The 20,346-nt window shown below is 53.3% G+C and overlaps 2 protein-coding genes across 9 annotated transcripts in view; one reads left to right on the forward strand and one right to left on the reverse strand.

Annotated features, from left to right (window-relative positions):
* The window catches only part of SAMD4B (sterile alpha motif domain containing 4B), a 36,229-nt gene extending 22,111 nt beyond the window's left edge, over window positions 1-14,118 (forward strand). For all 7 annotated transcript variants that reach the window (XM_033846107.2, XM_073795856.1, XM_033846110.2 and 4 more), the window contains 11 exons: window positions 771-1,241; window positions 5,763-6,002; window positions 6,576-6,685; window positions 6,845-6,931; window positions 7,671-8,013; window positions 9,116-9,201; window positions 9,702-9,820; window positions 10,406-10,604; window positions 10,794-10,917; window positions 12,707-12,790; window positions 13,001-14,118. In XM_033846107.2, the coding sequence (XP_033701998.1) occupies window positions 771-1,241; window positions 5,763-6,002; window positions 6,576-6,685; window positions 6,845-6,931; window positions 7,671-8,013; window positions 9,116-9,201; window positions 9,702-9,820; window positions 10,406-10,604; window positions 10,794-10,917; window positions 12,707-12,790; window positions 13,001-13,029 (1,892 nt within the window). In that variant the 3' untranslated portion in view covers window positions 13,030-14,118. The remainder of the gene's footprint in view (window positions 1-770; window positions 1,242-5,762; window positions 6,003-6,575; window positions 6,686-6,844; window positions 6,932-7,670; window positions 8,014-9,115; window positions 9,202-9,701; window positions 9,821-10,405; window positions 10,605-10,793; window positions 10,918-12,706; window positions 12,791-13,000) is intronic.
* A 1,269-nt stretch (window positions 14,119-15,387) lies between these two features.
* On the reverse strand, window positions 15,388-20,308 carry PAF1 (PAF1 homolog, Paf1/RNA polymerase II complex component). Of its 2 annotated transcripts, none has more exons than XM_033846112.2 (14): window positions 20,050-20,308; window positions 19,468-19,497; window positions 19,277-19,369; window positions 18,850-18,971; window positions 18,690-18,756; window positions 18,501-18,602; window positions 18,313-18,418; window positions 18,144-18,212; window positions 17,956-18,059; window positions 17,749-17,865; window positions 17,523-17,651; window positions 16,203-16,308; window positions 16,000-16,090; window positions 15,388-15,921 (listed from the first exon to the last, which is right to left on the reverse strand). In XM_033846112.2, exons 1-14 carry the CDS (start codon window positions 20,094-20,096, stop codon window positions 15,524-15,526), a joined length of 1,581 nt encoding a protein of 526 aa, XP_033702003.1. In that variant the 5' UTR covers window positions 20,097-20,308; the 3' UTR covers window positions 15,388-15,523. The 2 variants fall into 2 exon arrangements, with proteins under 2 accessions (XP_033702003.1, XP_033702002.1); XM_033846111.2 differs by having other exon boundaries at window positions 19,468-19,518.
* Window positions 20,309-20,346: the final 38 nt, after the last annotated feature.

Here is a 20,346-nt window from a genome sequence, read left to right on the forward strand (position 1 = left end):
AAAAGCAACAGTAAGCATTTATTAACTATGTTCTATATGCCAGGCCACTTTCCATTCTTTCTTAGCTTCTTGAATCTCAGAGCAACACTGTGAATTGGGTACTGTAATTATCTTCAGAATTTTTCAGGTGAGGAAATCAGTGCTCTGTGAGGTTCAAGTGACAGAGGTCCAGCTAGTGAGTTGGGGAGTCCAGACCATCTGATTCCAGAGCCCAAGGTTTTTTTGTTTTGTTTTGTTTTGTTTTGTTTTGTTTGGCCAAGCCATATGGCATGTGAGATCTTAGTTTCCAGACCAGGGATTGAACCTGTGCCCCCTGCAGTGGAGGTGTGGAGTCCTAACCACTGGACTGCTAGGGAATTCCTGAGCCCAAGCTTTTAACCACTGTATTCCATTGTCCTCCAAGTCAGGAAAGAGGGTGTTTTGATAGTCAGGGGAAAGCAGGTACAGGCCATGAAGATAAAGAGTCGGGATACAGCAAGAAGAGCAGGCCTGGGGGCAGCAGGAGGGGCTCAGATTCCAAAGTAGCAAGTTTGGCTTATTAGGAGTCAAAGCAGGTTTCTGAGAGTGGGAGTGATGGAACCAGAAAAAAAATTACTCTGGAAGCAGGCTGAGTGTGTTAGATATCACCTGTATGAGGGACAAGGTCGGAGTCATGAAAGGAGAAGGGAAATGAGATTGGAGCTGAGGGAGCAGGCTATAGGCACCTCTCCTGGTTTTATGGGAGTCCCCCACCCTGGCTCCCCTGACATTCCCTCTTGTCCCCTCTGCAGCCATCGTCAGCCAGTGGCAGCAGGAGTCCAAAGAGAAGGTGGTGTCCCTCCTGCTGTCCCACCTACCCCTGCTTCAGCCAGGCAACACAGAGGCCAAGTCGGAGTACATGAGGCTGCTGCAGAAAGTGCTGGCCTACTCGATTGAGAGCAATGCCTTCATCGAGGAGAGCCGCCAGCTGCTCTCCTATGCCCTCATCCACCCGGCCACCACTCTGGAGGACCGCAATGCGCTGGCCCTCTGGCTGAGTCACTTGGAAGAGCGGCTAGCTAGCGGCTTCCGCACCCGGCCTGAGCCCACCTACCACTCACGCCAGGGCTCGGATGAGTGGGGTGGCCCTGCAGAGCTGGGCCCTGGGGAGGCAGGACCAGGCTGGCAGGACAAGCCACCCCGGGAAAATGGACACGTGCCCTTCCACCCACCCAGCTCAGTGCCGCCAGCCATCAACAGTATTGGGAGCAACGCAAACGCAGGTGAGGAGGTGGGAGTCCGGGAGGCCATGCCTACTTGAAAAGGGTCGGACCGGGCTCTCTCTTCACTCGCTCTGTGTCCCTGGGCAAGTCACATAACCTCTCTGGGCCTCAGCTTTATGAGACAGTGCAGAGGTTGTGAACTGGCATTCCCAGAGCCATTTCTGACCTGCAGACATGTTTTATTGAGCTCAAACTCAACAAAACTTCGGTTTTTGTTTTGTTATGTTTTTAAATAAATTTGGTGATGTAAGGAATTGGGAATTTTCTCCTAAAAATCTGGATTTTCAGCTTCTCTTGAAAAGTCAAAAGATCTGGCAACTCAAGGCCTGTATTCCTGGTGGCAACCGTAAGATGGAGTTGAATATTGGTCACCACCTTCTGACCCTGCACATGTGTCCCAGTCGGCCTCTGCCCCTACCATCCCACTTTGGGCATGTGTGATAACTGCCTGACTTCAGTTATAGACCATCATAATTTGAGGTCCCTTCCAGCCCAGACATTCTGGATTTTTGTATCTGGCTCCAGCCTACAGACTCATTTCTGAGAAATGTATGTTTGTAAGCCTGTTCATATTAGGTGTAACTCATGCTGCAAGGCATTAGTAATAGTAGGTAACATTGTTGAGCATTGACTGTGCTAGGTACTCTTTTATAGGCACTTTTCAGGCATGATCTCGTTTAATCCTCATCACAACAATATCATTAGCCCCATTCTGCAGATGAAGGCACTGAGACTCAAAGAGACGAAGTCTTGTATTCAAGGTCACAGAACAAGTGGTGGAACTGGCCAGGGTTTAGACCCAGGCAGTCTGATACCAGAGCTTGCATCTGACCACTGTGCCATCCTTCAACTAAGTGGCTTCTTAGCAAGCACCCGCAGAGGCTGGGGTCAGCGGGAGGAGCTGGTATTCCAGTGAGTTTTTGAAATATTAGTTGAACAGTATAAGGGAGAATGGCGTTTCCAAGGATTGATGAGGTGACAGGACCTGACTCAAAGCAAGAAGTTTCCAAATTTAACCTCAAGGTGGCCGGCCCCTTTTTGCAGGCACTGGGTAAAGCAGGCCAGGAGAGGGTGGCAGTGAAATGTTACCTGTGCCAGTGGGTGGGGTGAACCCTGGGTCTTCATTGCCCAGCTGTGTGGCACCTGTTACATATCAGTTACCCCTGAGCCTCTTTCTTCCCCAGCTGAATATGGATATCCTGGTCACCTGCCTCCTTCCAAGATGCTGGCAAGAATCAGGGAAGATAGAGGGGTAGAAGGGTACTTCCGGGAACTCTAGCAACCCAAGGTGTCTTGGACCTTGTTTTCTAGTCTCAGAGCATGACAGTTTCTGGGTCCATGTTGGGAGGGTATATTAATAATCGTAATTCTAGCTAAAATATATTCAGTGTTTAGTGTTTGCCAAGAGCTGTTCTGAGAAGTTTATACTTATAAATTCATTGGCTGAGGCACAGAGGAGTCACTTGCCCAAGGTGGTGTAGCCAGAATTTCAATCGAGGCAGTCTGGCTCCTCAGCTTATATTCTTTGTTACTGTGCTACACTGCCCCCACCTAAAAGTGACCCTCCCGAAGATGCTCATCAAGGGGAGGGGTCACCCATGCAGGGTGCCCATACAGTCCTTCCTCCCCACGATGGGGACAGCAGCTTTAGAGGACCAAGCTGGAACAATGTTGAATAGGGGATTTGAACCAGAAGAGGAATTGGGCATTCCAGGTACAGGGCACAGCATGAATTGAAGGTATAGGGGTGTCAGATTGGAGGGGACAGTATGCAGACAGGTCTGGCTAGGATGGAGAAGTGCGAGGATTTAAATGAGTAATAGCAGTAGCAAATATTCATGTTTACCCTGTGCCAGAGACTTCACATGGAAGTGGAGACAGAGGGGGAAGATGAAGTGACTTGCTCAGGATCATGAAGTTAATAGATGGCAGAGCCAGAATTTGAACGCAGGTCTGTCTTGACTCTCAGATCTCAGTATGTTAGGGCCACATTCAGAGGGGGCCTTGAAGGCTAGGATGAAGCTTTTCAATTTCAATTTCAAGCAGTTGCAGGAAACAGGGAGCCATTAAACTATTTTTGAGTGGGGAGCAAGGATTGGCCTGTAAGGGCAGGCAGGGTGGGTTTGGGGTGCTGCCAAGGACAGGCCAGGGCTTCTTGGAGAGTGTGAGGCCCTGGATGTCTGGCCGGCATTCCTGTTTTTATGGTTCTCATGCTGTGGCCAGCCTCCACCCCAGTGTGGGTCCAAAAAGGGCTCCTCAGGAACTGCACAATCGTTCCAATGAGGATAATTTCCAGCCCTCTCAGCCTCGCCTTCCCGCTTCTTGGTTGAGAAGGGAGGAAGGAGGAAGCCAGGAACACCAAGACAGGCAAAAAAAAAAGGCCTGTGTTAAGGGTTACCCAGGGCCCAGAGGGTGACATCTTCTAGGAGTCCAGAGGCTTGGAGGAGCCCCTTGCAGAGAACCCCAGAAGTCACAGATAGGGGGAGGAGGCTAGCCTTAGTGGGTGGGATCAATGCGCTGCCCTCTTCCTCAGGCGACTTCCTGGCTAGGATCATAGATAACTGTCACAGATGAGGGAAGGTGCTTTGGGGACCTGTACCAGGCTGGGTGTCCTTCTGAGGCTGGGTGTCAGTGTAGCACTGGCAGGAATCCCAGCCTTTCCATCAGAAACAAGGCTGGGGTTCTTCTGTCTCTGCCTCCCAACTCTTTGTGGGAATTGGGGCAAAGGACTTCAGTTCCCCAGGCCTTGATGTTCTCACCTACCCAGGGTGAGGCTTTTGGCTTTGTTTCCTTTTCTTTTTTTGACTTGGGATACTTCTAGATTTCCTGTGTCAAGCTCAGAGGCCCCCTTAGCACCCTTAGGATGGTGGGTGCCCTCATTTTGGACTTAGTGAAACTTTGAAAATTCCTGTGTATCTTGCCCTGACCTGGAGGTACAGAAATGATTGGGCAGGCTTGCAGCCATCCTATAGAAGCCCAGAGTCCAGTGTGAGGCAGGCTAGTGAAGGGGGCAGTACGTGCTGGACTTGAGGTAGCACAGGGGCCCAGGGAACGCAGAGGAAGGAGTCACAGAAGAGGGAACACTTGAGCCAGGAGTGAAGGCTGAAGTGGCTGGCAGAGAAGGGTGGACGAGCGGTGAGCTAGGGGGAGGGAATAGCACTTGTAAAGGTCTGGAAGCTCATGGGAACCTGCCCTGTCCTTAGAATGGTTAAAAATCAAGTTGGATCCTTTTTCTCACCTCAGGAATGGGATGGATGGAGGATGTGAAACATCCTGTGGATGAGGGCCTGGATTCACCCTGATTTGGGCTCAGTATAGGAAAAATCTTTGGGAGGTGGTGAAGCCCAATAACAGAGATGTTGAGGAAGCAGTTTATGTACTTCATTCACTTACTTTGCAAGTAGTTGTGAAGAACCTCCTCTAGTCGAGGCCCCATTGTAATTACTGAGGATACAATGATGTTTAAGACAGGACAGGGCCCTGCTGTCACAGGTCTTGTAGGAGGGGCGTACAGTTAATAAGCAAGTGAACAAATAACTAGATAAGGTCATTTTAAGCTGTGATAGGTGCTGTAAGAAAGATAAGGCAGCGGGGCTTCCCTGGTGGCGCAGTGGTTGAGAGCCCGCCTGCCGATGCAGGGGACACGGGTTCGTGCCCCGGTCCGGGAGGATCCCACATGCCGCGGAGCCTGCGCGTCCAGAGCCCGTGCTCCGCAACGGGAGAGGCCACAACAGTGAGAGGCCCGAGTACCGCCAAAAAAAAAAAAAAAGATAAGGCAGAGTGATATGATAGGGGGTTGGTGGGGGACAGCTACTGCTGACAGAGGGTTCAGGGAAAGCCTCAGAAGAGGTGATTGTTTGAGATGAGACCTGGGGGAGCCAACTGCTAAGATCAGGAGAACAAGAAGAGCGAGCAAGCACAGAAGTCCTGAGGCTGGAACAAGCCTGACTGTTCCAGGAACAAATTGGGGCGGGTGTGCGGCAAAGGCTAGAAGGGCTTGAACCAAAGGGGCGAGTCATGAGAAGTCAGAGGTGAGCAGGGCCCAGATGCTGCAGGGCCTTGTAGGTGTCAGGGGAGGAGTTTGAATTTTATTCTCAGTGCAAAGGGAAGCTACAGGTAAGATTTAATCGGGGACTGACTGGGTCAGATTTGCATTTTTAAGAAGGATCAGTGTGGCTGTTGTGAGTTGATTAGACTGTAGGGGGCAAGGATGAAGGCAAGAAACCCGTGAGGAGGTTGTGACAGTAATTCCAGCTAGGGACGCCAGTGACTTGGCCCAGGGTGCTAGCAGAGGAAGTGGAGCGGTTCAGAGAAGTGGCTGAGAGCTTGCTGATGGATTGGGGGGTGGAGGAGTGAGGGAACCAGCAGTACCTGGTAGGTGGTTCCCCTCAGACCCGAGGGTCCCTTCCTCTTGTTGAATTCCAGGGCTGAGCTGCCGTCCATGGCACTGACCAGGGGGACACGGTCTCCTGTGGTCAGATCCCCAAGCCTGACCTCTTGCCTCTCTCCCCCTCTGGCCAGGTCTCCCCTGCCAAATCCACCCCAGCCCGCTGAAGCGCTCCATGTCGCTCATCCCCACGAGCCCCCAGGCCCCTGGTGAGTGGCCGAGTCCAGAGGAGCTTGGGGCCCGGGCTGCTTTCAACACGCCCGACCACGCACCCCTCTCGCCCCAGAGCAGCGTGGCCTCCTCTGGCAGCGAGCAGACGGAGGAGCAGGGCTCCAGCCGGAACACTTTTCAGGAGGACGGCAGTGGCATGAAAGGTACAATGTGGGAGAGTAACACTAGGACCCTCCTCAAGAGGCTTCCGCAGAACTTACAAGGACAGAAGAGAGCTTGTAGCTGCCACCCCACCTGTCCTGTCCCTCCCCACCCAATTCTTCCTCTCCCCGACTCCATCCCCGAGAAGGGGACAGGTCTGAGGAGAGTGGACAGGCCCTGCCCTTAGGGCTTAAGACTGGGCAGAGGGACCCCCACAGGTCCCAGTCTGATGGGGGAAAAGCCCCTGCCCTCAGGCACACCAGTCTGACAAGAAAGCCAGGACACAGAGGTAACTGATGGAATAGAGGTTCCAGGAATACTTTTAAAGACATCAGAGGTCATCCTAGTACACATCCAACCCAGCGACTCAGGAGGATCGGGTGTTCTGACCAGGGAAGGCCACCTGGAAGGGTCTGGCTGGACAGAAGAAGGTAGCTTATGGACCCTTGGCTTCTCCCTACCTCCTTCCAATTTTCTACAGCTTTTAAGGCTGCCTATGATTTATGCCTGGTCCTTCCCCACATCTGTCACCAGGGCCAGATTCCTGATCTTAGGCCCTCCCTTCTTTTCCACAGATGTGCCCTCGTGGCTTAAGAGCCTCCGCTTGCACAAGTACGCGGCCCTCTTCTCACAGATGAGCTATGAGGAGATGATGACACTGACTGAGCAGCACTTGGAGTCTCAGGTAAAGCCGAGGGGACCATCAGTGCGGGGTTGGGGGCAGTACCATTTTGACATTACCCTTGCAGCCCAAGCCTCCTCTGCCTCTTTGGGCCTTGTTGGGGCACCTTCAGTACCTTAGCCTCCCATTTCCAGCTTCCTCTCCCCTTCTGCCCTACCGCAGAATGTCACCAAAGGTGCCCGCCACAAGATAGCCCTGAGCATCCAGAAGCTGCGCGAGAGGCAGAGTGTCCTCAAATCCCTGGAGAAGGTGAGGACCTGCTATCCCCATCCAAGGCCAACTGGCTACCCAGTGGTGCTAGTGGCTGAAGTCTCTGGGTCAGCCTTGTTGCCCATGTGGCCCCCACCTCGGGACCTCCCCAGCCCTAGGGAACCAGGGTCCAAGGACCAAGTGCAGGTCGGATCACAGGGTTCACTTGCTGTGGCTAAGCTAAGAGGCTCTCCTCCCTGTCTGTCCTGGCCTGTGTCTCCAGAATCTTGTTTGTTGACTCAGCCCCTCTCTTCCATTTCACTTTTCCATTTCTAGCAGCTCTTTCTGATAGAGCAGAATGTCTCCCCTGTGTGCATGATCTCTCTTTCCAGTTGGTTGTTTCTTATCCGCTCACTCTCCTTATACATCTGCCTTGATTTGCATCCCTTTTTCCCTTTCCCTGCCACTTACCTTCTGGTTTTTGCCCCCTTCGGTGTCTTAGTCCAGATCTCTGGGTCTGAATCTGGTTCCATCCTCGGTGGGACCCTGAGGCCCCACCTTCTAAGCTCCGTGGGACTCTACCTTGAGGGGGGAACAGGGACTGTGTATGTACAAATGTGTGTGTTTGTGCATGTGTGTGTGTGTGTATGCTCTGGCAGTGCCCTTACCTGCCTTCTCTGTGTGCTGGAACCCAGGGTCCCACCAGCTCTCTGCAAGGACTGTTTGACCCCACATGTATAGTCATTCTACGTAGCTCTGGGGGTTGGCATGTGACCCAGGCTGTGTCTTCCCCACTCAGGATGTGCTGGAAGGCGGGAATCTGCGAAACGCTCTGCAGGAGCTGCAGCAGATCATCATCACCCCCATCAAGGCCTACAGTGTCCTTCAGGCCACTGTGGCTGCCGCCACCGCCACCACCTCTACTGCCAAGGACGGGGGCCGGGGGGAGCCGCCGCTGCCAGGTGCGGAGCCTCCCCTGGCTCACCCTGGCACAGACAAGGGCAGTGAGGCCAAGGACCCTCCAGCTGCAGAGGGCTACCCCCCTCCACCAGCTCCAGCTCCCACTGATGGCAGTGAGCCAGCCCCGGCTCCCGTTGCTGATGGAGACATCCCCAGTCAGTTTACACGGGTGATGGGCAAAGGTGAGACCACCCAGGGCCCAGCAGGAAATTCTGGGGCAGGGTGCCAAGTGAACCCAGGCATCAAAGGTCAAATCCAGTTTAAATGATGGAAGCAAAACTTTTCAAAGCACTCTGGGGTTTAGAGCACTACAGAGAGTGGCTAAGACTGAGATGACAGGGCCCCTGCCCTCAGGTGCATCCAGGCTGATGGTGGGAGACAGCCCTTACCCTCAAAGTGTCTCCAGCCTGAGCAGAAGATGGGACGTTGTGTCAGTGGAAACTGCATACAGTAAGGAGTGAACAGATAAGGCGAATCTTTCAGAGGGGACTGAAGTCCACAGGATGGGTATGGTGAAGCTCTTAATGGGCTCGCCTTTTCCTAAGGCAGCACAGTGTAGGCAACTTTACACTTGGGTTTAAGTTGTTTCTTTTTTTTTTAATAAGTTTGTTTTCTTTTTTATATATATAAATTTATTTATTTATTTACTTTTGGCTGCATTGGGTCTTCATTGCTGCGCACAGGCTTTCTCTAGTTGTGGCGAGCGGTGGCTACTCTTCCATTTCAGTGTGCGGGCTTCTCGTTACAGTGGCTTCTCTTGTTGCAGAGCACGGGCTCTAGGTGCGCGGGCTCCAGTAGTTGTGGCGCGTGGGCTCTAGAGCGCAGGCTCGGTAGTTGTGGCTCACGGGCTTAGTTGCTCCGTGGCCTGTGGGATTTTCCCGGACCAGGGCTCGAACCCGTGTCCCCTGCATTGGCAGGCGGGTTCTTAACTACTGCACCACCAGGGAAGTCCCAGGTCTAAGTTCTTTTAGCTGAGTGGCCTGGGACAAGTGACTCAACCTCTCTGAGCCTCAGGCTAAAAATGCCTACATTGATGAGACTGTTGCAAGACTTAAAAAGGAGAAAAGGTATCATTTACTTCACATCTGCTTTATGCCAGGCACTATGCTGGGCACTTTATATATCCTCGTGATAAGCCAGGTACAGTGCTTGACACATAGCTAGTACTCATCCAGCATGAGTTTCCTGACCCACCTTCTGTGCCACCCAGCTGGGCCAGGGAAGCTGGAACATGGCAGAGGGCATGCTGGTAGCTAACCTCCTGCCCTCTCCCATGTCCCCAAGTGTGCACCCAGCTGCTGGTGTCCCGACCAGACGAGGAGAACATCACCAGTTACCTCCAGCTCATCGAAAAGTGCCTGACTCATGAGGTGAGGCCTTCTCTAGGGGTCCCAAGAAGGGAAAGGCTGCCCCATCACTCTCAGGACCAACATTCCTTATATAACCAATAGGGCCCTGCCTGACTGGCACGTGCCCACCTCTCCAGCCCTCATCCTTCCCAGTGTTGGGTTCAGTGGATGCCCCTGAGCACTCATTCTTAGAGCCTTAGTACATAATCCTCTGGGGAGTAAGTCCCCCTCCCGTCTGCTGGCCCCTCAGATCTCAGTTGATACATCTGTATCTCAGGGATGCCTTGACCAGCCCCTCATAACATCAGGTTTCTTGTGCCTCCTGTGCTTCTCCCTCACAGCATTTATCACTTATGAATGCGTGTGTATCTTCTCCCCAACTAAACTGTAAGCTCCGTGAGCACAGGTCACCTCTGTGTCCCAGCTTTGACCAGCACAGGCAGTTGATAAATATTTGAGCAAATGGATGGAAGGCAAATGTGAAAGAAGCACACACACCCCTTTCACCCCCCTAATTCTAGGCTTTCACGGAAACGCAGAAGAAACGGCTGCTGTCCTGGAAACAGCAAGTGCTGAAGCTCCTCCGGACCTTCCCGCGCAAAGCCACACTAGAGATGCAGAACTACCGGCAGCAGAAAGGGTAGGCGGGCGGCCAGGGCACAGGGACTTCCCTCCCTAGGCCCTCGTTGGTTGACAGGTAGTGCCTAGAGGGGTGATTGCATTCTGGGCTGGGAATCCTGTTATACTCATTCAGTAACTGGGTGTCTTTATGTAAGTCACCCAGTGAGGACTTTGCCATAAGAAAATCAGGTGGTCCCTGATTTTCCATTAGAATAGAGTGCTGAGCTGGCAAGACCAGCACATGTCCCCATAGCTGGCCCCTTGCCTGTCCCTTGTTCTCCTCACCTGTGTGCAGAGGACTCTGAAGTCCCTTCTCACTCCAAACAAACAGCAGAAATATTGTGCTTGAGAATTGAAGTTAGGAGAACTACTTTGAGTGGACTTGAGGAAACCTTCGTACACTCCCCGTCTCCATCCTGGGAGTACCCTTGGGGCAGGAGGAGACGATGTACAGAGCAGGGCCTTGGACAGGGAATCCCTGCTCAGAGCAGATCTGTGTTCTGTCTACCCATGGGGGCTGCCGGGGGGCGGGGGCGGTGAGGAAGAGGTGAACAGATGGGCCCCATCCACCTAAACTGACACCCTGCCTTCTGCTCTCTCACAGCTGGGCATTCGGCTCCAACTCACTCCCCATAGCTGGCTCTGTGGGGATGGGGGTGGCCCGGCGGACCCAGCGGCAGTTCCCAATGCCTCCCCGGGCCCTTCCGCCTGGCAGAATGGGCCTTCTGAGCCCCTCGGGCATTGGGGGCATCTCCCCTCGACATGCCCTCACCAGCCCCAGCCTTGGGGGCCAGGGCCGACAGGTGAGCCAGCTGGAAGCAAAGGACCTGGCACTTCTGGGGTTGGGGTGGTGGTACCTGAGATATGTGTCCATATCTCTGTGTCTGGGCCCAGCGTAGAGGGGAGGGGACGACTCTGCCAGCTCCACCACTTCTGGGTCTGGGCCTCTTCCCCGCTCACCCACTGCTTTCTCTCTCCCATGCCACATGCAGAACCTGTGGTTCGCCAACCCTGGAGGCAGCAACAGCATGCCCAGCCAGAGCCGCAGCTCTGTGCAACGGACCCACTCGCTCCCGGTCCACTCGTCCCCCCAGGCCATTCTCATGTTCCCTCCAGGTACAGTGCCCACCCTTACGACTCGGCCTCAACAGCACGCTTAGCTGGCCTTTCTTTTCTCTTCTGGGTCTTGTACACACTATCCCTTGCATGTGTTCTGTCTCTCTGTCTTTCTGTCTTTCTCCCCCTCCCTGTCATCTTCTCTCACTCCTCATTCCCACCGCCCCCAATCTCTATCTCTCTCCCTCCATGTGTCATAATCTTACTGTTCATACTGGTCTCTGTCCCCATCTTCTTCGAGAATCATTAAGTACTCAGTTTGGAAGGGTGGAGGGGATGAGACAGTCACAGCAGCCAGGTGTCTATAGAAGGGAGTCCTGCCTATCAGTCCACTGGCATTCTTTCAGGAGCCAGTTGACCAAGCAGGAACCAGTAGACTTCAGCTCTTGGAATGGGTTCTACACTAAAGGGTGGAAGGTCTGTCTTCCCCTCTGCTCACAGATCAGCCTAGAGATGGGAGATTAGAATGAGGGCAAAGTGGGCAAAAGGGAGGTTAGAGAAGTGCTAGCCCTGCCTTGCTCAGTAAGTCAGGGGTGATTCCCTGTGCCAGGCCTGCTGCTGGGCACTGAGGCTGCAGAAGCAGATAAGGCTGGTTTGGAAAGGGCTGCCTCTAGAGAGAGCTTAGATTTGCCTGTAACCCTAAACTCTTCATGTCACAAATAGCCAAATCAGTAGGGATTCTTTATGAGATTATGCGAACTGCCATCTGTGGGAGGCAGGAGACCCCATTTGTCCCATTCATCCTAGCACAGGGCTTGGCACATGGTAGGCATCTGTAAATGATATTAAATGACTGGGTGGATGAATTACAGGAGTAAAAACTGAGAACAGTTCTTTTCACCAGTATGCCGTGTGCTAGACTGTGTCAGACAGCTTTTCTGCACTGTTGAATGAAATCCTCCCAACTGCACATGTGAAGGCACTGATATTATTTTCATCTTATTAGTCATGAATCTGAGTCTCAGGTGATTTGCCCAAGGTCAAAAATTTTTTTTTATTAAGGAGAGACAGTTAGATGGTCTGACATGGCTCATGGGTTCAGAGGGGAGGTCGTGAGAGGTGAGGCTGGAGTGCGAAAGAGCAGGGTCTTCTAAACCTAGGTAGAAAGCTTAGAGTTCCTCTGGAAGCAGTGAGGAGCCCAGGAAGGGTTTTAAGCAGTGGGTGGTGTCAGGTCTGCCCAGGGACCTGGTGGGCTCTTGCCCAGGTTCCAGAACAGGAGGCCCTTTGAGAGACTATGAAGACCAGCCCCCATGGCTGCTGTCCAGATTTGCCGTGCCTGCTAGGCCTTCCCCAACAGCGTCCTGACAGAGGAGCAAGTCCAGGTGGGAGGGAACGGCTCTAATTAAGCTTCCGCACCAAGTACAGAGCAAGTCATCAGTCAGGGAGCACGGGGCTGCCCAGTGCTCAGGGCAGATGCCCTCACTGTGCCCAAGGGAATGTGTAGTGTGTCCAAAATAGTCGTGGCCTCCAAGCAGCTCCCCCAGCTTTACATTACTTCCTGTCAGCCTTTCTCTGTGTTGCCAAGCCTCCGCCCTTGCCATCATCACCTCTGCCTGCTTAGTGGCACTCCCAGGCCTGTCTGTCCTTCAACTCTGCCCAGTCATACCTTCCATCCAAGTGTGTGCATGTCTTACATTCTCTGTGTCTCTGTCTCTTGCCTTTACTTTCCCTTCCTCCCTTTCCCTCTCGTCCCCCTCAGCCTCTGCCTCATGCCAGCCTTTGTCTTCATGACTCTACCTTTCACCCCAGTCCAGTTCTTACTGCTTCCATTCTCCTGTCTCCCACCCAGACTGCCCGGTCCCTGGGCCTGACCTGGAGATCAATCCCACTCTGGAGTCTCTGTGTCTGAGCATGACAGAACACGCCTTGGGTGGTGAGCATTTCCTCTTTCCCTGACCCAGCTCCCACCTACCCACCAGCGTCTCCACCTCTGAACTGAGCAACTCAGAGTCATCCTGAGGGGTCCCCAGGGGAGGCCGGACTCCAGGGAGGGCCCGACTGGGATGACAGGCTACCTGAGCACCTTTTCTTGGGCCTCCCGCCAGCTCCTGACCTTCCTCCCTTCCTCCCTTTCTTACCACAGATGGGACAGACAAAACCTCCACCATCTGACGGGACCCACAGCCCAGCGCACCCATAGGCTCCCCGGGCGGCGGGCGGGGGCCAACCCCCAACGGGCTTCTCCGCGACAGCGAGAGGGTGGGCTGGCTCAGCTATACATTCTAATATTTTTCTACTCTCTCACCCTTTTAACTTTTGTTTAACATTGGCACACGCCTTGCTCACTCCCAGGCCCGTCGAGGGATCTCTGCTGAGGCCCAGGGAGGTAGGGGGCAGCCAGGATAAAGGGGGCAGGGACTGGCCAGCCTGCCTGCCCCCTCCTTCCCTCCTTCATCCCCCACCTGGCCCCGTCCCACCCCTGCCTCCTCCAGACTGCCGGCCACCTGCCCCTCCCAAGGAAACAGTCTCCCCCAGAGACTCACTGACCCACTATCTTGTGGGGCCTGCTCAGAACCATCTGACATTTGGGGAGAGATGAGTGAGGTAGATAATCTGCTCTCCTGAACGTTATTTGAGAGGAGCTGAGGAGATAAAGGCGGGTGAGGAGCGTGTCTGTCTTGGCGCGCTCTCTCTCTCTCTCTCTCTCCCTCCCCCCGCCCCTCACCTCCTTGCCGCCTTCTTCTCCTTCCCCATTCCCATCATTCCCCAAGGACAGGAGCCACTCTCCTCTCCCTCACCTCCTTTTGCCCTGTTTATCAGAGGTTCTCTGCAATTAATTTCTTAGGCCTATTTAAGATACATATTTATATAGTTCTTAACGGTTTTTCTCTCTGATCATTCCCTCTCATTTTTAGAACCCCCAGGCCTCTCTCTGAGCCAAGAAAGTGGCAGGGGGAGCCTGAATTTTACGAGGGGAGAGGGCAGAGCCCTCTCCTCCAAACCCCTCTAGCCCTTCCCCACTTGCCCCCAGCCCTGGCTCCCCAGATGCAGAGGTTGAAGGCTGGGAGCCAGGGCAGCCAGTGAGGTCAGGAAGTCTGTTGCCTTAACGTCTCCTTCCCCCACCGAAACAAATCCTTCTCCACTCCCAGGTCTGGTTGCTGAAAGACTTGGGGGTAAGGAATAAGGGAAAGGGGATGGTTTTTGGTTTCTTTCCCCACCCCCATCCCCTTTTCTTTCACCCTTATCCCACCCCCACCCCCCATTCTGTCATGACCTCACTTAAGTGGAACACTATATCATAAGCCAGAGATTCGTCCCAGTCCCAGAGTCATACAGACCCTCTGATCCCTGTTCCTCCTGAGGGGTTGTGCTGGGGCCCAGGTGGAGGGAGGGGATTTGGGGGTTCAGGCTGTAGGGAAGCCAGGGTCCTCTATTCCAACCCCTTGTCCCCCTCAACCGGCCCCCCCCATTGGGACATTCTCAAGCTTTTCACACCGAAAAGGAAAAAATGTTATTTTTAGATACATTTTATGAATAACTTTTGTTATGAATATGGCTGGTAACCATTGTGTATGTTATTAAAGATACAAAATGTTGGGAAAAAAAAAAAACCAAAAAAAAAAAAATTTTAAAACCACCACCCTCCCTGCACTCACCCATTCCCCAGACCTTCTTGCCTCTGCTCTCCTGGTCTGGACCTCCCTCAACTCTGAGCCCAGGGAGAGGGAGGAAGCCAGGGGGTGGGGTGGCCCTGGGGACCTGCTCTAGGTCCCCACCTCCTCTCCCAGTGCCGGGCTGGGTAGGGTGTCAGGTTTATTTATGTACCTCTTGCACACTCATCAACCTATGCAAGTCCCCCACCCCGGCCCCTCCATGTTTCTGTGCCTTTGCTCATTCCCCTCCAACTCCCAGGGCTTCTCCAATCCTCTCCTAGCCCGGGGAAGTGGGATGGACAGGGGCCACCTCGTTTTGGAATCAGCAGGGTGTTCCTCTTAGAGACCCTCACCTCTTCCCAGCCAGTCCTGTCTTGTTCACTACCCATAAGGGTGAGCTGGGTCTTCCTGGCCCTGGGAGGCGGTGAGGGACACCCCCATACACAGTGGGAGGCAAGAGTTGCCCCCCTCCCCCCACCTGTCAGCAGAGTGTGCAGGACGCAGGCGGCCCCACTCTGATGGGCAGGACCCTGATCCACTCCCGACCCTCCCCGGCCCCTGCCCCTCCACCATGATTTCACTCTCCCTTCTATTCCCAGCCCCACCGGCAGAATCAGCTTTGAGTAACTGTACAGTTTTTCTCGCTGTTGGAGAAGACTTATTTGTTGGAGTTTCACTTGTTTAATGGTCTGGGCTTATTTTGGAAAAAAAAAAAACAAACAAACAAACAAAAAGGATTCTGACCTTTGTTATGCTACATTTCATGAAAAACCTGGTGGCCCTGCCTTTGTGGCCTTTGCTTCTGTGCCTTAAGCACCAGGGGTGCGGGGGTGGGGGTGGGGGCAGGAGAATGAGACCATGGTGCCTGGAGGGTAAGTAAAGAGAAGTTGGCTTTATTAACAGCAGAGGTTTGGAGGAGAGGGAAACAAAGCAAAAGGCTCACAAAGAGACCACTTGAAAAGTGCCTTCCTGCACGAAGTAACTATCCGCATCAGCCCTGAAGGCCCTGGGACTCAGTCACTGTCACTTTCAGCTTCACTGGAATCAGAAGCTGCGGCTTCACTGCCATCCTCCTGAGCGGAATGCTCGCTGCCACTGGGGAAGGGGCTGGCGCTCCGGCTCCGCTGGCCACCCCCATCGCTGCCACTGTCTGAATCATTGTCACTGCCGTGGGCCCGTCCTCTGTCCTCATCATCAGAGTCAGCGTCGTCCTCCGAATCAGCATCACTGCCGAAGATCTCCTCTTTGTCCCTGGCAGCCCGGGCCTCATCCTCACTGCTTTCATCCTCACCGCTGCCACTCTTGTCACTCGCCTCGTCCCTGTCACCCTCCTCCCGTTCACTCTCACTGCCTGAGCGCTCATCCTCGCTGCCTTCCTTCTCACTGCTGCTGCCCTTCTCTCGTTCCTCATCTGTGAAGGAGCAAGAAACAGTAAGACCCAGTTCCCCACCCTCCCAGGGCTCCCAGAGTTTGACCTGTCCAGCTTTACCTGAGCCCCCAGCTTCTTTCTCTTCCGTCTCCATTTCCTCCTCTTCTTCCTCCTCGGGTTCGTGGTTCTCCAGCTGGGCCTTCCGTGCCTCCTGGAAGCAGCAGGGTTGAGGGGAAGGGGAGGGTGTTCTATCTGGTTCCTGCCCCACTCCTCACGAACTACCACCCTCCCCATGGGTGCCCTGGGTCAGTGGTGCTTGTTACCTGGGCTTCTAGTTCCTTCTCATTCATGTCCCGGTGTTTGACCACAAGCAGGGCATTGGTACCCGACTGAACCCCAGCCTTGGCTCGGCGCTTACTCAGGCGGACCCTGCGGTGGTGGAGTTGGGGGAGGGGTGTGTGAGATTCAGTTAAGGACCCCCGTGGGCAACCTGGTCTAATATGGTTCTTAACCATCCTTACTCATCTATGCTTAGCCTAGAGCAGACCAGAATAAATACAGACTGAATAAAGGAGACTAAACTTGGGGGTAAGGGACGGGCGGCATGACAGCCATCAGGATAGCAGTTTGGTTGCCCTACACTTTATATGTGTGTATATGTATGCCCTGTACACATACACATAAACGTATAAAGAAAGAGACTTTAATGTGAACTAGATACCAACACTTTAAAAGAACATAATCTGGATTTCTGGCTTTTGGAAAATAAGATTCTGTGACCCCCACCCCAGGCCTTTGTTGCCTCGCTGCCACCCCCCACCCCCACCCCAAGCATAGCGGTAGATGGGTTGCTGTGCTGGGTCACAGTGCCCCTTGGAGGTTGCCAAGAGCTCCAGGTCATCCAGCCCCCAGCAGCCCACTGTGCCTTTTAGATTGTGTGTGTGTGTGTGTGTGCAGTATGCGGGCCTCTCACTGTTGTGGCCTCTCCCATTGCGGAGCACAGGCTCCGGATGCGCAGGCTCAGCGGCCATGGCTCACGGGCCCAGCTGCTCCGCAGCATGTGGGATCTTCCCGGACTGGGGCACGAACCCATGTCCCCTGCATCGGCAGGCGGACTTTCAACCACTGTGCCACCAGGGAAGCCCCCTTTTAGATTTTTTTGCCTTAATGGGATCAGAATTTGGATCTCTCCTTTAAATAGAAACTCCAGGTCACACTTTCCCAACCTTACACCAAGGGTCCCAACACAGCAGTAAACTTTTAACCATCAGGGAAGTCTGGGGGGTCATGTTTTTTGAACTTGGGTATCTAGCGCTTCATTTAAAACATTCATGCTAATTTTATGTATTACTCCATACTTTAGCTATGTTTACTCTTACACAAAGTCTCTTATTAGTATCGGTAAACTTGGTAGTCCTACTCTACATAAAAGCTCTAAATATCTCCAGTGTTAAGTAAAGATTTTTTCTGGGTTCTTGTGTTAGAACCAGGTCCAGCCCACATGCATGAACAGGCTTCTGCTCTTACAAATGCACATGGCAAATCTTTAGGTATAAATGACCTCCAAGGTGGCTCTTGCATACCCCAGGGTACTGAAGTACAAGCCCAGGCTAATCTGAGTGAGGTAGGACTGTGCTGAGTACCTGGTCTCCAACTCATTGTAGTAAACCCCATCACCCTCTCGGAAGATGAAGAAGTAGTTCTCCTCGTAGCCCTTGCTAGCCTTGTTCTTCACATTCCAGTTGTACTCCCGAGCAATCTTGTAGTCGTACCTGAGGATAAAGGGGATAGGGTCAGCCCCATTTCTTCCCTGTGAGGGAGAAAAGGAGACACTTCTCAATACCCAAAACCTAACCCCAACCCACGCACACGTCATCTGGTGCATAATCCATCTCCTCTTCCTGGTCCCGTTTTCGTTTCTTCAGTGTTTCTTCCACAGGCAGGAAGTAAGCCACAAATTGGTTCCCTTCCTCATCCATCATGCCCCTGGTTGGGGGAAGAGGAGGGGCAGTTAAGAGTGAGTGAGGAGAAAGAGACAATAAGAAGCAGGCCAAGGTGGACAGCAGGGCCACTTACCTGATCATGGCCTGAGACATCATCTCCAATGCAGCTGCACCACTTGTGTCCTTGGGGGCAGGGTCTGAATCAAAGATTACCTGAGCGCAAGGGTTGATCCACATCTGGGAGATGGAGGGCACTGGAGTTAGACTGGGACAGGCAGAGATGGCAGGCTATCCCTCTCTGCCCCCTGCCCTGGATCTGACCTTAAAATCTGGAAAGACAGGCATGACCTCCACTGGTGTCACTCGGGGCTTGCTGTAATGCTGGGAGATCTGGCAGAGGCAAAAACAGGGTGAGAAGGAGTACAAAGTGCTCTGGAACCACACCTCTGTCTGCCCCACCCCCACCCCCTCATCCCAGTGCCTCAATTACGGATTTCTGGGCATCCTCAAAAGTCTTCTCAATAGCTGTGATCTGGCTATCCCTGTCTTTGTATATTTCTTCCTCAGTGAACTGCTGCTTCACAGAAACCCCAATCCTAGGGAGGAAGAAAAAGGCCTTTAGAGGCCACTGGATATACCTGAATGCTCCACCTTCCCTCCCTACCCACCACAACTTACTTAACCTCAGGCTTCTCATTGGAAATGCCATAACGATTGAACTCGGTGGAGATGTACTCTGTCTTCCGCATCCATGGCACCACCTTTGCATGCTGCTGGGATCTGGGGCAGGAGAATCGGGCACCTCAGGACCCCACTACCTTCCTCCCATCAGAGCCAGTCCTGAGTCCCCACTCAGCACCCCCTCACCTCTTGGAGCTGGTAGGGGCCTGAATCTCCTCTTCCAAAAGCTTCTCATCAGCTGGATCTAGGAGTACTAGAAGAGAGCAAGGTGAGAGAAGGACTATGACCGAGGACCACAGCCAGCCCTCGCTAGCCTAGGGGAGGCCCTCCCTGTCTCCCAACACACCATTGGGGTCGATGCGGTATGTATCAGGGTTGATGAGGTCAATGGTAACTCCCAGGTCTGGCTCAGTCAGGAGATCATGTTTGTGCTGTTTCTCCAAGGAAGTCGCTTTGTACTGGACGAACCTGGGTGGGGAAACATGCCCATTATGGTTGCCTAATTCCAGGCTTATCCCTCACATCCCTGCTTCCCAGAGGCTAAGCTCCTCCAGGAAGGAACTCAGAACGAAATGTCCCCCATGTTGGAGTCAGCAGGCGAGCAGCACTCGAAGAGACTTGGACACTGCTTCTTTACTTAAATATTTACGGGGCACCTACTATTATGTGCTAGCTACTGTTGTATGCCTGAACAGTCAACAAGAGCAGTCCTTGCCCTCAAGGAACTCATATTCTAAGTGAGGCGTTTCCCTAACCCCCATGCGCAGTCTCACCTGTTCTGGTCGAAGGGATAGGTGATGAACTTGGGGTCAAAGGGGATGTCAGGGAGGCTGTTGCAGTACTTGACTCGGCAGACCACTCCAGACCTGGGAACACAGTGGCTCAAAACCCAGCCCCTGATGCCCCACCTCTGTTCGCAACCCCCATTGGCCCACCCGTCCTAAGAAAACACAGTGGAGCTCACCTCTCAGGCAGAGTCCGGTGAGAATTGGGCCTGGTGGGTAAAAGAGAGACACTGACAAAAGATGGAAAGAAAAAGATTGACAGGAGAGCAAAAGGGGTTTTTCCAAGCTTTTAAAAGGGAAGGAGAGAGTGACAAACGCTAATTCCTCTTGGAAGGGGTGTCCCAAGTGCTCTAATGAGAGTGTCACGTATTCCTTTCAGTGTCCCTAAAGGCTTTAATGAATGAAGCCAAGTGCTCAATGCCTTTTGAAGGAGATGTGTTCAAGTACTTTAATAAAAGTCACATGCTCAATTGTTTTTGGGAAAAGGGGTCTCCAAACGTTTGACTGGAAGAATAAAAACTCAATCCCTTCTGGGTAAAGTCCCCAAGAGCTTAATTCCAGAACTCCACGGCAGGGAAAGAGGGGGGCAACACGCCTTCTGAGACCCGCCCCCGTGAGCGGGTGAGCGCTCCGTGACGTCACGGGCTGACCTGGGGGTGCTGGTGAGGTTGTAGGCTGACAACTGGGCTCGACCCTCCCACCTCGCCGATGCCTACCCAAACGTAAAGAAAAACAGTACAGTCAGGCGCCGTATTGCCTACCTGTGGCCATCCTCGCGCTGGGCCTGGGTCTGGATAGTGGGCGCCATGGCGACGACGCGAGATAAGTCCTAACAAGAGCCTCAAAAAGCCACGGTAAAAGGCGTGCCGACTTCGGCGCACGCCCAGTCCGAGGCAGGGCTCGGGTGGACACCGCTCTCCTCAGGGATAGGGTCGGAGTGAGGTGGGCTGGCGAGAAGAGTTCCAGCAACACTGGAGTACTACGCAGTACTCAGGTAAACCCGCAAACAACGCCAGAGACTGACTCACAGTTCCAGAACACCAACTGCCGCCAATGCT

This window comes from Tursiops truncatus, chromosome 19 (assembly GCF_011762595.2).
Source record: "Tursiops truncatus isolate mTurTru1 chromosome 19, mTurTru1.mat.Y, whole genome shotgun sequence".
NCBI lineage: Eukaryota > Metazoa > Chordata > Mammalia > Artiodactyla > Delphinidae > Tursiops > Tursiops truncatus.